Source organism: Lissotriton helveticus, chromosome 3_1, assembly GCF_964261635.1.
Source record: "Lissotriton helveticus chromosome 3_1, aLisHel1.1, whole genome shotgun sequence".
Classification (NCBI taxonomy): domain Eukaryota; kingdom Metazoa; phylum Chordata; class Amphibia; order Caudata; family Salamandridae; genus Lissotriton; species Lissotriton helveticus.
Window position 1 is genome coordinate 1168425855 of NC_136061.1, and position 17349 is coordinate 1168443203.

Sequence of the window (17349 nt, forward strand, 5' to 3'; positions counted from 1 at the left end):
AACGATCACTTCCGTGGCCAGGCACAAAGCATATACCAATTATTGCTCAAAGCATAGGACAGGACATAACAATTTTCTGTATTAGTCATAAAAACAACAAACTCTAAACAAGGCAAATGCACATTAATCAAGTCAGCCCAGAAGGCGGAGGGGAAAGCCACTAATCAGGAAGACAAAAGCAAATCAATGGGACTCGGCAAGGCCGGGGGGGGGGGGGGCAGCCGGGAGGGCAGGAAAATCCTAAAACAACATGACAAATTTTCGGGAACGTCAGCCTAGGGAGATAGGGTAACATCGGGAGTGTCAACCAAGGGAGGGGTACAAATATCTCCACGATATGCATTCCACTGACCCCAAATCTTCGTCCACGCCCTGGGTCTGCCCCTAGCCACATAGACGGTCTTCTCTCGGAACATGGACCAGTCCATGTTATCCTCCCACACCGAGACTTCGGGAGGTCTGGATGCGCACCAGAGTTGCGCAATGTCCCGCTTCGCGACTATGTATCCCACGGTCGCCCATCTGGTCTGGGCCACAGAATAGTCGGTGGGTTCCCACACATTCAACAGGCATCGTCGGGCCTCAGGCCGCAGGGTAATACCAGTCACAACAGTCATCACCGCAAGCACATCAATCCAGTAGGCTGCTACCACCGGGCACTCCCAAAGAATATGCAGAAATGTAGCACTCATCCCACAACCACGCTTGCATAAGCCATCTGGGGAAAAACCCATCACAACCAGACGCGGACCAGTTACATACACCCGGTGGAGGATCTTAAGTTGAACCAAACGGAGACAGGCGGGGATGGCGACCTCTTTCGGAGAAGAGAGTGCCGACTGCCAATCCTCGTCATCCAAGTCCAATCCGTCACCGACCCAAACCTCCCTAAGTCGGACCAATAAGTCAGCACGATTATTAATCAGTTTCTTGTAAATAAGGGAGATAGTGCTATCGGGCAGGTGTCCATCCAGTATACGATCCTCAAGGGGGGAGGACTCGGGCAGGGTCACATCAGGAGTCAGAACTGAGGCCAGGGCATGCCGGACCTGCAAATACCGAAAAAACTCTCTATCACTCAAGTCATATTCTGCCTTAAGGGCCTGGAAAGACTTCACTCTACCCTTCACACAGACATCACCCACTTTACATATCCCAATCATATCCCAGCGGTCAAAGCCCTTAGTAGACCAGAGACACCCCAAACGTTCAGAAGCATAAAGCGGAGTCGCCATTGTCAGTCGATTCTCCCATCCCAAACTCACATTCACGGCGCGCCACACATTGACTGCGATCCTGGACGGGCCCGCAAGATGGCGCCCGGCCGATCTGGAATAAAGCGCTCTATTAAAATCCCCTCCCGGCAGCTGGAGTCTATCCATCTCAAAGGCCGGAACTCGACCCGGGGAATACATTGCGTGGTTAATGGCCGACAGCTGGGCAGCCCAATAATATCTCTTGATATCGGGGAGCGCCATGCCCCCGTCATACCAAGGGATGGTAAGTTTCGCAAGGGCGATACGTGGATGCCCGTCCCAGATCAGTTGCCTTTGAAGACTCTCGATCTCCCGGAAATAGGTAGCGGGAATGTCGTCATAAGAATTTTGAAGCGCGTATAGGAATCGCGGCAAAGACATCATTTTAAAAAGGGCAGCCCTGCCCAGAGGAGACAGGGGTAGCTTACACCAACGGGCAACATCCAGTCGCAGTCTAAGAAGCGGGGGGAGGAGGTTACGCTCGAACCGGAGTGAGGAGTCCAGCGTAATAAAGATCCCCAAATACTTGAAGCCAGATTGGACAACCTGGATAGGAAACCTGTCCGGTAATGGGGGCAAAACACCCGAGAGAACATACACACAGGACTTAGCCCAATTAATAACCAGACCCGAGTTAGCACCAAACAAAGTAAGAACGTCAAATAAGACATTTAAAGATTTACGCGGGGAAGTAAGATACAGAAGAATGTCATCCGCGTAAAGCGAGACGCGGTCTTCAAAATCCGGTGACCAACGGATCCCTTTGAGTGAAGGTTCCCATCGAAGCCACGCAGCCAACGGTTCCAGAGCAAGCGCGAAAAGCAACTGAGACAGGGGGCACCCCTGACGGGTCCCCCTACCAAGACAGAAGGGGACAGAAACTCGACCGTTCACCACTACCTGTGCCAAGGGTTCGGCGTATAACAACTTCACCCAACCAATAAACTCAGGTCCAAAACCAAATTTCTCAAGAGCTGCCCAAAGATAGGGCCACTCTACCGTGTCAAAGGCCATCGAGGCGTCTAGCGAAGCCAAAATGGCCGGCTCCGTCAGAAGCCCCGCCCTCGCAACAGCTCCGTGGAGACGACGTAGGTTAAGAGCCGTGTTGCGATGCGGGATAAATCCGGATTGATCCGGATGAACCAAGCCACTAATGACCGTCAAGAGGCGGGTAGCCAGGAGCTTAGCCAGGACCTTGGGTTCAACATTCAACAGGGAAATGGGCCTGTAAGACGAACAAAGGTCCCGAGGTTTACCTTCTTTGGGAATAACAACTATCGTAGCCAGACGCTGATCATATGGGAGAATACCCCGTTCGCGGGATTCCAGAAACATGGTACGAAGATAGGGCGCCACCCTGTCAGGACGTAGCTTGTACAATTCAATTGGCAATCCATTCGGGCCCAAAGCTTTGCCCGAACGGAGTGAGCGAATGGCCGTCGCTATCTCGTCCGTAGTAAAAGGGGACTCCAAAGAGACTCGGTCTAAATCGGAAACACTGGGCAGAGCTATATCACGCAACAAAAGGCGAGAGTCATCAACATCCCGTTCAGACACAGGGGTATAAACCACCCGAAAATAATCCGCAAAACATTCAACTATTCCAACCGGGTCTGTCACTCCCACACCATTCGAAGTCTGAATCACAGGCACCACACGATTCGCCCTCTCCTTCTTATCCAACCATGCCAGTAATTTACCCGCTTTGTCCCCCACATCATACAAACGACCCTGTTGCTCCCGAAACATCAGTTTAGCCGCATCTGTGACCAAAGACTTATAAGCAAATTGTTTCAGACCCAGGGCGTGGAGTTTATCAGATGTAACATCCGATTCTAGGTCAGCCTCTATCTCAGCAATCTCCCTCTCAAGGTCCACCACCTCCCGATTCCTCGCCTTTTTGGATTCAGCAATAAGGGAAAGGGCCTGCCCGCGAATCACTGTCTTAAAGGCCTCCCACAGGGATACCGCAGAGGAGACGGAACCCTCGTTGTCTAAAAAATAATTGTCCAAAGACTTAATCAAGAGATTGCGGGTCTCGGGGGAGGTGAGGTACCATGGGTTGATAGGAGCCACCCGGCCCGCCGACTCCACCCCCACCTCAAAACAAAGCCAGAGCGGTGAATGATCAGAGATGCCCCGGGGGAGGTGTCTAATCTCACGAACCGCTGGCGACTGCGCCGCAGGCATCAGGAAATAATCCAGTCTAGACAGACTCCCATGGGCCCCAGAGTGGAAAGTGTATTGAAGCTGAGTAGGATGCATAAGTCTCCAGCAATCCACCAAGCCGAGCGTATCCAGAAACCCACCCAGCCACTGTTGGGCCAAAGAGGTGTCCCTGGGGGGGTGACGATCATGTAGACCGGAGAACACAGAATTAAAGTCACCTGCTATGAAGAGAGTACTATCAGGGAGGTTCAACAGCACACGGCCCAAATCGGAAAAGGTAGAGGTCTGTAGACCGGGGGGCACATAAACGGCAAACAAGGAAAGGGTCCGACCCTCATAGCGACCCACGAGGACGGCATAACGCCCCCGATCATCAAGGATCACATCATCAATAGCTAGGGGGAGGGAAGCCCGAACAAGGATACCCACCCCCCAGGAACCCGTGGTAAACCCCGAATGTGCGGCGAGGCGATAGCCGCACCTATTCATTGCACGACATGTATTGCCCACCAAATGAGTCTCCTGTAGAAAAACAATATCTGGAGACAAACGTCGTATACATCGCAACACCACACCCCGCTTAATACGATCCCCCAGACCATTAACATTCCACGAAATAAACCTCAACCCGCTACCCCCCATCCCACACAGCAACGCCGCAACCCCCCTCCAATGAGCATGACATCAAAAACATCATTAGCAAGATAGAATCGCCTTGAGAACACAACACACAAACATCAAACTTCCCATCCACCCACCCCCCAACAATCAAGGAAACACCCCCCACCCTGCACCCCTGCAAGAAGCTAAAAAGCCACCCCAACATGCAGTGTGCCTGTCGCCCAAGAACCCCCATTCTACAAAAAGACCCCGGAGGAGGAAAGGCTCTGGCCCACCCGCCACCCCAACAAGACAAATAACAAGGAAAACACACAGACAGTAGAGGCACTTAGGCATAGAATCCCAGAAGAAGTTACTTTACACGAGGACCCGGGCATAGACAAATAGTTCAGCTCTCTACACCACCCTCAGCACCACCCGGGTGGGCGGCGGACTCAGCCGCAGGAGGTCGGTCCGGTAGAGAGTCCAGCCAGTCATTCACAGAATCAGGCCGATCAAAGAAAAAGGTTCGGCCATTGTACTCAACTCGCAGCCTGGTCGGAAAAAGCATAGCGTAGCGCAATCCCATGTCCCGGAGACGCTTCTTGACTCCACGGAAGCCCATACGCTGTTTCTGCACCTGTTGAGAAAAGTCCGGATAAAAGTTCACCGTGGCATTCTCAAAGGCCACCGGGCCCTTCACACGTGATGCCTGCAGGATAGCGTCCCGATCCCTATAGTGGAAGAGTTTCGCAACAATAGGGCTCGGCGGGGCGCCAGGCTTACCCTGGCCTCCCGGAACACGATGGGCACTCTCCACTGCGAAGAATTTACTCAGCCCAGACGGAGAGAGGTAGTTCTGGATCAGGTCCTCGACCAGGAGATCAACAGAGTGCGGTTCTGGATTCTCCGGAACGCCAACCACACGCACATTACAGCGACGTGCCCTGTTCTCAAAGTCCTCCAAGCGCCGGGTCATGAAATCGTTCACCCTACGGAGATTGCCAATCTCCGTCTGTATCTCCGAGACGTCTGCCGTGAGGCTGGATGACTTGAGATCCAATGACTTCACCTTCTCATTGGTTTTAGATAGGTCGGCCCGAATCAAGTTCACATCAATGGCCACGGTGTCGATTTTGTGGGCCAAAGCTTCATATTGGTGACCTATCGTTTCCTTCATGCCAGAAATGGCGCCCATGATGTCCTGCAAGGACGGTTCCGTTGACGCGTCCACAATGTGGTCAACCGCACTTGGGCCAGGCAGGGCGGCTCCGGGGGACCCCTTCGCATGGGTGTAACGGTCCATAACGTTAGACTGGACCGGGCCCCCACGCAGGGGCGTCTTGGTCTTTCGTGTCTCTCGGTCCCCTCTGCCCGCCATGTCGGAAACCGCGTCACCAGCAGACTCACTCGACCCGAAGGAAATGGCCGCAGGAAAGTAGGGCGTCGGGACCAAAAGGCCGCTGCAAGGGTACCACTAGGAGAGGACCAGCCTGAAAGGAGAATAAGCCAGCCAAAGGCCCGACAGCCGTCCCGTGCGCCGGACCCAGCCCAGGCCAGACTCCCCTGCCAGATGTCTCAGTCTGAGGCAGAATCGAAACCGAAACTTAAGAGGGCGACCCACAAGTCCAATCCCCCTGCCGCTGTTGTTCGGCACCTCAAGGGCGGACCCCGAAAGTTCGAATCGCCGTATCTTCGGCGCCCCGGGTCCAAATCAAATTCCAAAAATCCCAGGAAAATCAGCCCAGCGTCCTCTACATAAATCCTCGTGAAGAATCAGGATATGTTCAGGCTATCATGCCGGGAGTGGCGGGGGTCCGGAGAGCGCTGTGCTCACGCGGCCATCACGGATGCCCGCCAAGCTCCTCCCATTTTTGGATATTTGATGTACAAGAACATTGGCATCATAGCAAGGTTATACTTTTTTCTAAGACTACTTATAATAAAAATAACTTGGTTAAAAGTTTGTAATGGATAAGACTTATGTAGGGCAGGGAAATATCGAAGGACAGCAGCACTTTTGCACGCATAATTCACATACCCGGACACGCACATCCTCTCACATACACATTCTCACTATATCTTTTGCACTCTTTCATACATTTGTACACTCGCACACAGACACACTGCCACTCACACTTCCATTAATCTATATGCTTTTGTTGTGTTAGGACTGTTTGCCCTGCTGCTTTTGCTATATCGGCCTTGCCTTTTAGTGGAGCTTAATAAAAACATGTTCTTAGTACACTATTAAAAAATGATAATATATTGCCTTGTCAATGTTTGTTGCAAATATGATGTGAATGAAAAGTACACTAACTTAAAATAGATGTATGGGGCTTATATTTGATTTCATGTGTGGATCAGGCAGTTGCAGTTTTGGAAATGAACTAATTCACAGCTTTCACCTGATCTTATGAAACACTTGACCTTTTCCGCACCCTTGGATTTTATCCAGTAGCAATGCATTTTGGGGTTTTTGAGACCCAACTTACAATGTAAAGAAAAACAACTTACAAGTCCCAAAATGAAAGTCGGCGTCTAGGACTACATAAGGAGCAGGTACTCTGAGGGTGCCTGTGTAGAAATATGTGTATATTCATAAGAGTTGTGTAACTTTTTATATGTGCAGAGTAAGAGATGTGCTCATGTAAGTGCTGGGTGATGGTGAAAAGTGTGAGTGAGTGCAGCATAAGTGGTACAAGTGTAGGGTGAAAAATTTGCATTTCTGGTGAGCTGCATGAATACAGTGTGAGAGCAGGGTCCATGTGAGTGTTGGGTGAGAGGAATGTGTGCAAAGTGAGGAGTGAATGGTGTAAATGCAGGATGAGTGGTGTGCAGGGTGAGTGGCGAGAGTGATCTTTGAGAGTGGCCGGTGAGTGCATGATGAGAGGAGTTAGTGCAGAGTGAGCAGTATGTCGCTATGAGTTCCTGCAGACTATTGTCCCTGTGTGCAGAAAGGATGAAAAGAGTGCCTGTATGAATGCAGGCTGAGAGGTTTGTCCATGTGAGCGCAGGCTGAGAGGAGGATGTGCAGGGTGAGTGGTGATTCCAGGGTGAGTGCTGTGCTTGTTTCCATGGTGTGAGTGCAGGGTGAGTGCTATGCCAGTGTGAGTGAAGGGTGAGCTGTGTGAGTGACAGGAGAGCCTATGTGAGTGCACAGTGGGTGATGTGACAGGGTGAGAGGAGTGAGTGATGTGCCATATGAGTTTGGGTGCGGGTGAAAGTGCAAAGTGGGAGGAATTAACTTATGGTAAGTGTATGAGATTGCAGCGTGAGCAGTGAAAGTGACAGGTGAGTGAAGTGTCACATGAGTGCAGGGTGAGTATGTGCTTGTGTAAGTGCAGGGTGAAATGCTTGAGTGCATGGAGAGTGGTGTGAGAGCAGTGGGATCATTATGAGTGCAGGGTGAGCAGTGTGCTCATGTGACCGGAGGGTAAGTGGAGGGAGAACAGCGTGAGCTCAGGCAAGGGGCATAAGTTCAGTGTGGTCGCTGTGAGTGCAGGGTTAGTGGTATGCTTGTGTGAACGCAGGCTAAGTGGAGGATGAATGCTGTGAGTGCAGGTTAACAGTGTGAGTGCAGTGTCATCATTGTAAGAGTAGGGTAAAAGTGACAAGTGAGTGGAGTGACATGTGCGTGCAGGGTGAGCAGTGTGCTCATGTGAGTGCAGAGTAGAGGGCGGGTGAATGGCAGGAGTGCATACTGAGCAGTTTTATCGCTGTGAGTGCAGGGTGAACATGAAAGTGATGGGTGAGCAGTGAGAATGAGGAGGAAGTTGTCTGAATGCAGGATGTATTCCTAGACACCTGGAGTTATACCGGTACCACCAATATTTTGATACCCCAGTCAGTATAAATAAGCAAAATCGCCTAAAGCCAGTATTTTTAGCACTTATTTGTGCAAACTTCAAACAGCAGATATAAATAGCACTTTTAAATTTGTTACAGGGCTGCATTATTGATCTAATAATTAAAGGAAACAAAGACAGAAAAGTCATGTTGCAAACAAATACACACCATTTTATTTACAGCCCTATTAAGTGTCAAGGCAAGGCCTTTGCAGACTCGTTAAACAAATGGCTGGTATTTTTCTCTAGGAAAGGTGTCATCCCTACTCGTGAGAGAACTTCTCACGAAATGCATTCTCCCACTGTGGCAGTAAAACTAAAATACAAATGTAAGGAATAGGCAGAGTGTGGACCCAGGGGGGAATGGAACCAGTGAAAAAACACAACGCCTCGTTAACTGGTTCACATAGGCATGTAAATGGTCTTTTAAAGACCAGTGAAAAACTTGGGTGTGGAGTGGATAAGACTCTAGACAAAACCCAGCCTAGCCCACTTCAGCTCAAGCTGCAGCAACCCGGGCTGAAACACACAACGGGGAGATGAGGGGGGGATGGAAACTTACGCCCTTTTAGCTCTGTGGGCGTTGCATGCCTGATTAAGCTGTAGTTATAAGCACCTTACTATTGAAGCCTCTTTAAAGTTGAACTCTCATCATGGTAACACGTTCAAAGATAATTGATATACGTAACTGGAAAATGTGTTAAAATATATGGTTTGAAAACCCTTGTGAATCTGGCAAGCCTAAAGAAAGTTTGCAGGCAGTTGATAGTGAAGGAGAAAACTAAATTAATTCTTCTGGATTTTTATAACTGCCGATTCCTCACTTTTTGAATATTCCCAAGGGCCAGACTGGGTCCAGAGAATTTCAAGAACTGTGCTCCAGCTTGATGGCCGGTTGCATCGCACAGCTCTGCATAGGCTTCATACGTAACTGAAGAGAGGAGCATATAAGCACTACTCCTGCGCACTGATGGAATTTCCTTTCCTTCTTCAGCTCCCAATGCAGACCAGATTAGATCTCCGCACACAACCTTTGTCATTCTTACAACGACTCCAAAATGTGCAAGCTGTGCTAGCGAATCATGCATCCATCCAAAAATACAGGCATCAAAGTGTGTCGAGACTGCAGGAAGCAGATGGCAGTCACAGACTGGCACTATTTGTGTCTTTGGTGCCGGAGCTCCTGTCACAACTCTAAGTTGTGTGCTATTATGCATGATTAGTCAGTGCTTTACATTACAGGACACAAAAAGAGGTCACTGTCGAAGTTCTGGTCTTGCTCCGGCTCCAAGTCGCAGGCCTGGTTTTGGTCCTGGACCATTAGGCAGTTTTACAAACGATTCAATTCCTACTTGAAATCTTATGGCTCGCCAAAGTTGAAGTCCAGGCGAGAACATAAAAAGAGAAAGTGGGACTTGACCCCATCACACTAATCGTGGGACGGTGTGAGGGCAACACTACAAACGTCAATTTCCCTTGAAGTCCATAATTTTTACCGGATTCCTCAGCTATTCTTGATGTGCCCCAAGTTCCTCCAGTCGTCGACCCCTGCTCAGATCGCAGCCTTCAAGGAGGCCATGCTGTATATCTTTGGTGTGATTCTGGCCCTCTCTGGTGTGCCTTTGTGCCTCATGGAGCTATCCAGCCTCCAGTCAGATTTCTTACAGAGAGACCTCTCCTTAGTACCTCTGTCCTCTTGAGGCCTGTACTAATTCTGATACACTGGTGCAGATATAGACTCCACAACCGCCAATAAATTATCTGGTGCTGATGCCTATGACTGACCCCAAACTAATATCAACCTGTGCGAGACCAATGTCATGTCACCAGATCACAAAAGCACTGCTGGTCATTGTATAGCCTGACTCTGACCCAGTACCTTTGCTAGGGTGCAACCATTCAGTAGAGGCTCCTTTCTCTTTGTGGCCCTAAACCAGAACTTATACAGAAGATATATAGGCTCCAGCCAGGACACTGATTTTGAGGAGTATGGTGATGATAACTCCCCTTAGACAATACTGAGGAAAAACTGAATTTGGATTTACCAAATGCCAGTGGGCTAGATATCTCACTTGAAACAGAGATTGACTCTCCACATGGGCCACCAAAGGAAGAAAGGGCCTCGTTTGCACTGGTGCTCCGGATGGCAGTTGAGATGCTAGATCTGTAGTTGCCCTTCATTGAGACAAAAATAATGCTATGACAGAGATCACTTCATCGTAGCCCTTTCTGTTATTTAATAATGTCCTCATCACTGCACCATGAAGGCTACATGGTCCAATGATTGTTATTGCCCTACTAGCAGACTACCAATAGCTCAGCGACATAGTCCTTTTTTAAGTGTCAGTTGAACCCTGAGCTATTGCCCACCTCCAAACATGTATTTTTCTTTCACAAAGATGAAGGGGTCTTATGGGACTACTTCCCATTTGTGAATGGGTTACTGCCTCCTTTTAGGAGTTGGTAACCTGTCAATGAATTGTGACTGAAATTGTGGTCGCAAACCATTGATACTTCGCAATCTGGAAGGGACGCTCTAAATACCCCTTTTCCAAATTGCGATTATAAATGCCTTCCTAAACTCATTGAGCTATTCACTAACCTATCACAAAATCGCTAAATGGGTTTAGTGCATTTAAAAAAGGTGTTAAATGGTTACAAAACCTGTGATTTAGCAAATCGCAGGCTTTGAGACCACTAAATGGCTTCGTATATTTGGCCCCTGTTCTCGGCTCTTATAAGTGATTGTTCATTTGCCTTTACTCTCGAACATGGTGGCACCTTACTGTGCTCTTTGGTGAAAGCTGAACCCAATTAGAAGTACAATAAATTGGAAACGGTATTTCATTTCCACTCGAGGCTGCAGACTTGCAAGTTGGCCTATTATGGTAGCACGTACTAGACACGTTACAGTTAGATTATACTTACTTCAAGGTTTAATACCATACTTTTTCTTTACAAATTAAGAAGCCTTATTTTGCTGAACATGTGCATTATCAATAATCTGGTAATTATTTAGCTTTTTTCTTTGTTAACATGTTTATGTGGGGAAGTTATTCGTGTTTGCTTAATTGTGCTGATAAAAGTACTCTTTCTGTTCTCTCTTGTTACGGTATACTGTAATTGGTAAGACTGTGACTCACCTTTCTCTGGGCTGATGTGTTTACATAAGCAACCCAAACCTCCTAATTATTTTTTTTTTGCCAGAAAGTAGAACATTATTCACGCTGTAATTAATTGTTTTTCAGTTCAATTTTCCAAACACTTCTTATTCCTGTCTCGTAGGAAATGAATAGCAGCTTTGAAGAATATGAGAAATTAATGAGGGCTCCAGACTTGCTTGCCTCGGAGACTGGCAATCCCTTTGTTCAAGTTATGGGGCTCATTACCCGAATGTACAAACAGACTGCGATTGCCAAGGTATGCATTAAATCTAGTCCAAACAAAAGGAGTCTCAGGTGGAAGAAAAGGGCACAGGCCGCCCCCCACTCAAACCATAACACACAACAGTAGGCCTGTTACCCAAGACACTCTTAGAAAAATACTAATATGGCATGGATAATGGTGATACAAATAAGCTTTATGTATTATCACCGCCCCTCAATCTTTCTGGTAATTCAATTCCAGCCAGGTGTCAAACATTAATGCGGTACAACCACGGTGAACGAACAATCTGTCGTGATACCACCACCCACCAGACACTACTTGTGGAAAAAGTGTGGAGAAGAGAGTGAGCCCCTCACGGAAGAACCGCCAATCGGGTTATCTGACTCACAATTGCCAGTATACCCAATTATCATCATTGGTGACTCACTCTCATAACAGTGGGAAAAGGGAACAGAAAAAACTAACAACATGTAACAGTGTTTTTTCGATATCAGCCCCACAATCTGCTGATAGTTCCTATCAAAACAAGACAACGTGTTGCTCTTGCTGTACTCTTGTGCACAATTAACACAAACCAAAAAACCAAAGAACCCCCAGTGAGAAAGAAAAGTGAATCTCACACAGTTAAAACAGAAGAGTTCACTGGCCACTCATGATTTATTCTGGGCTGTGAAACCTTCTGACATAAAAATGACTCACACCATAAGCACTATCAGGTGGGTCATAGTGCATAAAAATGACTCACACCATAAGCACTATCAGGTGGGTCATAGTGCACTATGACCCACCTGATAGTGCTTATGGTGTGAGTCATTTTTATGTCAGAAGGTTTCACAGCCCAGAATAAATCATGAGTGGCCAGTGAACTCTTCTGTTTTAACTGCGTGAGATTCACTTTTCTTTCTCACTGGGGGTTCTTTGTTTTTTTGGTTTGTGTTAATTGTGCACAAAAGTACAGCAAGGGCAACACATTGTCTTGTTTTGATAGGAACTATCAGCAGATTGTGGGGCTGATATCGAAAAAACACTGTTACATGTTGTTAGTTTTTTCTGTTCCCTTTTCCCACTGTTATGAGAGTGAGTCACCAATGATGATAATTGGGTATACTGGCAATTGTGAGTCAGATAACCCGATTGGCGGTTCTTCCGTGAGGGGCTCACTCTCTTCTCCACACTTTTTCCACAAGTAGTGTCTGGTGGGTGGTGGTATCACGACAGATTGTTCGTTCACCGTGGTTGTACCGCATTAATGTTTGACACCTGGCTGGATTTGAATTACCAGAAAGATTGAGGGGCGGTGATAATACATAAAGCTTATTTGTATCACCATTATCCATGCCATATTAGTATTTTTCTAAGAGTGTCTTGGGTAACAGGCCTACTGTTGTGTGTTATGCATTAAATCTAACCTGGCACGGCTGTTATGTTTAAATAACATTTTCTTTGACTTGTCTACAGGTAATTTAGCAATTGTCTTACATACTAAATTGATCACCCTATTGCATTTAAGCTTTTTGTTATCGTAGTATCAACTTTGAGTGATGCTGTTCCGTATTGTAAGTCAATGCTGCAAACTAACAGGCAAACTTTTGCAAAGGTTGTTTTGATAACTTTATCAGGGAAGAAGAAACCTCAGTAGCATTCAACTACCATGCTTTTGTTGGTCATGATCTATGTTTCTGAGCAGGGGTGTACAAAATTAAAGTAATATGGTTTCACCTAATTACGCAAAGTTTCAATTAAATCACGTGAAATTGCACATAATTATGCTAAATGCATATCCATCAATTAGTGCTATATTGTAGTGCAAAATGTGTCGTTGTGTCAGTTTTTGGCTTGAGGAATAATTTGTAAAAAGTAGCGAGAAAACACAAGTGGTGCGAGCAACAGCAGGTCGCGTTCTAGTAGTTCTCGTTATTCCTGAGCCCTTGCAGTAAAATGTTGCCTTGAACAATGCTTATTTATGCAGTGTGGAGTAGTGGCATAATTCTGGGAGTTTCACATAACAAATGAACAAAGACTTGCTGGAATTATACTGTGTAATGAAAAATGTCCTAGCTTTCGTAACAGAAAGTTTCAATTTTATTAAGGACTCAGAGGGGAGGATTAGGCTACAACTTTCTCCACTTTTATTAACCAGCAGCCATCCAACCTTATATATTAACGTTAAAACTACATTTCATATGAGTACTTGGAAAAATAAGCAAAAGAGTACATACAATCAGAACAGCGTATGCCCCTTCAATATTCCTCGGAGATGCTGTATCCTCCTTTTTACTCCTGTGAACACAGCCAATTTCCCAGTGGGTCACTCCTGTTTATTCATATCTATCCTTGAGAAGACAAATTAGTCATGTAAGTTTTTTTTACCACATCTGAATCAACACAAAAGTCATGAAACTATGTTAGAAAACAGAGTAGGCAAGCAAACACCAATGACCAGAAATCATGAAGCGGTCTTCAGGCTGTAAAATGGATTTATTAACCGGACGACTTCAACATTATACTTGCGTTTTATATCGGATGGGTGTAGTAACCAAATCGGCAAAAAGGGTGGGCTAATCCTTGCCTCTGAGTCTTCAATAGAATAGAAACCTTCTGTTACGGTAGCTAGGAAATTTTGTATTCTGCGTCAGGACCTTAGGTGAGGATTAGTCTAGTTTAAAGCTTCTTCACCACCAAAGATGCCAGATTTGTAACCTGCTTGAAGTAAATGTTTTTGAAAGTAGAATCTGAGCACCAATCCGCTTGAGTATGTCCCCCAGTCGAGCCCCCAAAGAAAAGCTTTGGAGGCCATGGCCCACCTCACGGAATGAACTCCAAACTTGGAGATTTCAATTCATGCCTCCTCTATCGCCCATCAGACTCGTCTAGCGATGGTAGGGTAAGTAACTGCATTGTGAGGTTTACAGAGAATATTAACTAATTGTCTTTTACCCTGAGAACATAGATCTAACGTCCTAGACTCATAAGAATGTAATGCTATAACCAAACATTACTTTGGAACATCTGGAAATGATACAACTCTTTAATTACATTTTGTTTGTCTGGCAATATGGAAAGTTACTCCTTTCAGAGTGAATAATCTATCTGTTACTTCCAGGGCTCTCAAATCGAAAAGTCTACGGCAGGACATCAAACACAAAAGAGTAGCTAGTTTCGCGACATCTGCTTCCTAGAGAGGTATTTATTCGATGGCCACGATTTAAACAAACAAAGAACCTTATTAACGTCCCACATTTTTGAGTAACTGGGTTCCGGTAGGATGAACAATCTAATGCCTCTGAGAAGTTTACAGACCAGAAAATGTTCCCCAGTCGCGTGCCCATCTATCGACACATGGGCAGCCAAAAAAGCATATCTAAAGGTGTTAATGGATCTATAAGCCAAACCTTCTGAGGCTAAGGCAACTAGGAAATTCAGAATGCAGACAATGTCTTACCCCAAGCAATCCAGTTGTCGTTAATGACACCAATCCAGCCAATGCGACCTGGCAAAGAGGTATCTCTTATTTGTGCTATCTGCCCAGGCTCTGGTGAGCAATGGGGCAGCCTCCTAAGAAATTCCTGGGACTTTCTAACGTTCCCTATATTCTGCCATGACATGAAACAGAGAGAGTGCGTTCCATCAGAACTCGAAACCAGACATGAGATCTCCAATTCGGGGTAATCACCACTACGTCCACACATTGTCGCCTCACCTGAGTGGACAACCTCATGATCATCGCGGGAAAGGCATAGCCCGTCTCTAATCCTATCGAAACACATCCGTCTGTACTTCGTTGGGATCCGGCAAACTACAATACATCTCCACTTGATGATCCAGTCAAGAGGCAAAAAGATCGATGGTGATGGGGCTCCATCGGGATTGGAAGTCCTGAAGCAGCCTTGGATAATTTGCCAGGGACTGATATCCTGTTAGTGCCGGGTTTGCCAATCTGCCACCTGATTGGACTTCCCCAGAAGGTGTTCTGCCACGACTGATATCTGGTTGGCCAGGCATTAGTCGCAAAAAATTAGATCCAAACAGTCTTTGATCTCATTGCGCCTAGGTGGTTGACATACCAGACTGCCGCTATGTTGTCCATCTTGAGAAGGACACAACATTGGGCCTTGTCCCAACATTTCATCCCAAAAGATCTTGCCAATAATTCTAGGCAGTTGATATGAAGGGCGTGTTCTGTGGATGACCATTTTCCTCCTGTGGAGAATGCCCCGCTGTAAGCCCCCCAAACCGAGCCACTGGCATCCTACTCTATTACATGGTTAGGTTGGGAATCAAAAATGGCCCGGCCATTCCATGACTCCATATGGGAGACCCGCCATTTTAAATCCTCCTCTGCCTCTTCCAGGATTGGATTGGGAATAAATGAGACCCTGCTGCAGATGAAAGATCGATGGGAAATCATAGGTCTGGCCAGAGTCTTTCTGCGCTCATGCTTTAGCTTGGTAAGCTTGCAAGAGAGAAGACTCAGAGTGCCCTTGACCGAGTCCACCACAAACCTAAAAAATGGGGAAGCAAGGATTACTTCTTGTTGACCACAAATTCGAGAGACTCCCAACAGGTCGATAATCATCTGTAAGTGACGGGCGATCGGACATTGATTGAGGATGAGAACATTGTCAAGTTAAACTATTTGTCTGATGCCTCGAGTTCTCAGGTGTTTGACTACAGGTTTGATCACCATGGTTAAACATCATGGAGCAGAGGATAGTCTGAAAGGAAGGGAGGTGATCTTGAATATCTATGACCTCCATTGAAATTGCAGGACCCGCCTGTGGGGGAGAAAGATGGAAACCGTAATATAGGCGTCCTTGAGATCCAGTCAGACCATCCAGTTGTTCGTCTGCAACAGATACCTCCATCTAATGGTGGCAATAAATCAGCCACTTGTTGAATTCCCTCAGGTTGATGATGGAGTGTTGGCCCCCCATTCCTCGTTACTACTAGAAAGATTGCTGAGCAAACCGTGGTGATGTAGGGTTGTTGGGATGATTGTGCCCTTTGCTAAGAGCTGACCAATCTCGAGGTCTATTAATTTTGACTGGGTGGGAGAAAAAAATAGGGGTTTTGGATGGAGAGGTTGACTTGGAGAGCTGTAGAGCTCTATTTGAAAACCTCTGATCTTTTTAAGGACCCAAGCGAGTACGAACCTGTCCCCAATTTATATCCCCTCAGAATCTTGTACACTCACCTTGGGGGTATTGTGGGTGCCATTGTCTCTTCTTCTCGCCCCCTCTGCTGGGGGTAGGTCCTGGTCAGGTAGAAAATGCTGAACTTGGACGGATCCTGCCACTGCCCTTGGAGAGAGGGTTGGTGAGAAGTGCAGTCGGCCGAGATCCCCCGACCACGGCCAGCATATGAAGTTATCTTGGAGGCTGGAAAATCTGCGCTATGGGGGGGCTGCCTGGGAAGAGTTGGACAAGGCTCAAGGCATATAGGCTGAGGGACAGTCCCTCCTTCTGGAAGGTGATAAACTAACCGTTCTTTACCGGCTATGATAAGCCGACTCCAAATTCAGTAATACCGGCAGAAGCATGGGTGGAGTATTTTGGTAATATTTTTAATGCTAGAAATGGAAAGGCTAATAGTCCCCCATGCCAAGAGGGTAGTCACAATATAGGAACATACGAGGCTTTGAGTGACATGATAGATACTATTGTTGTAATCGCCGCCATCAGGCGAAGCCCGGTTGGGAAGCTCCTGGGCCTGATGGGGACCACTTGAACCTTTTTAAAGAAAATTAATACAGTCTGGCCTCTCATTTTAACTAACATGTGCATCAATTAAAGAAGAGCTAATCCCATCATGTTCCAAAGCTATGGGGGTCCCAATATTTCAGAAGGGGATCAGAACTCCACGGCCTGTTATCGTCCCCTATCCCTCCTAGATAGCGCCCTAAAAATGTTGAGAAGGGTTCTTGCTGTGAAACTTGAAGCCTGGCTGGAAGAGAATCAGATTCTGTCCAATGCTCAGTACGGATTCCGTCCAGGGGTCGGCACTGTGGAGGACTCTTAATCTGCAACTGACAATAGAGAAATAGGTCAAGGTAGGCAGAGGTTCCATCCACCCTGCGTTCGTGGAACTCT

General features: G+C 46.8%; 1 protein-coding gene across 3 annotated transcripts in view; it reads left to right on the forward strand.

Annotated features, from left to right (window-relative positions):
• ZRANB3 (zinc finger RANBP2-type containing 3) overlaps positions 1-17349 on the forward strand; it is a 929924-nt gene that overhangs the window by 536752 nt on the left and 375823 nt on the right. For all 3 annotated transcript variants that reach the window (XM_078681806.1, XM_078681805.1, XM_078681807.1), the window contains one exon: positions 11159-11293. In XM_078681806.1, the coding sequence (XP_078537932.1) occupies positions 11159-11293 (135 nt within the window). The remainder of the gene's footprint in view (positions 1-11158; positions 11294-17349) is intronic.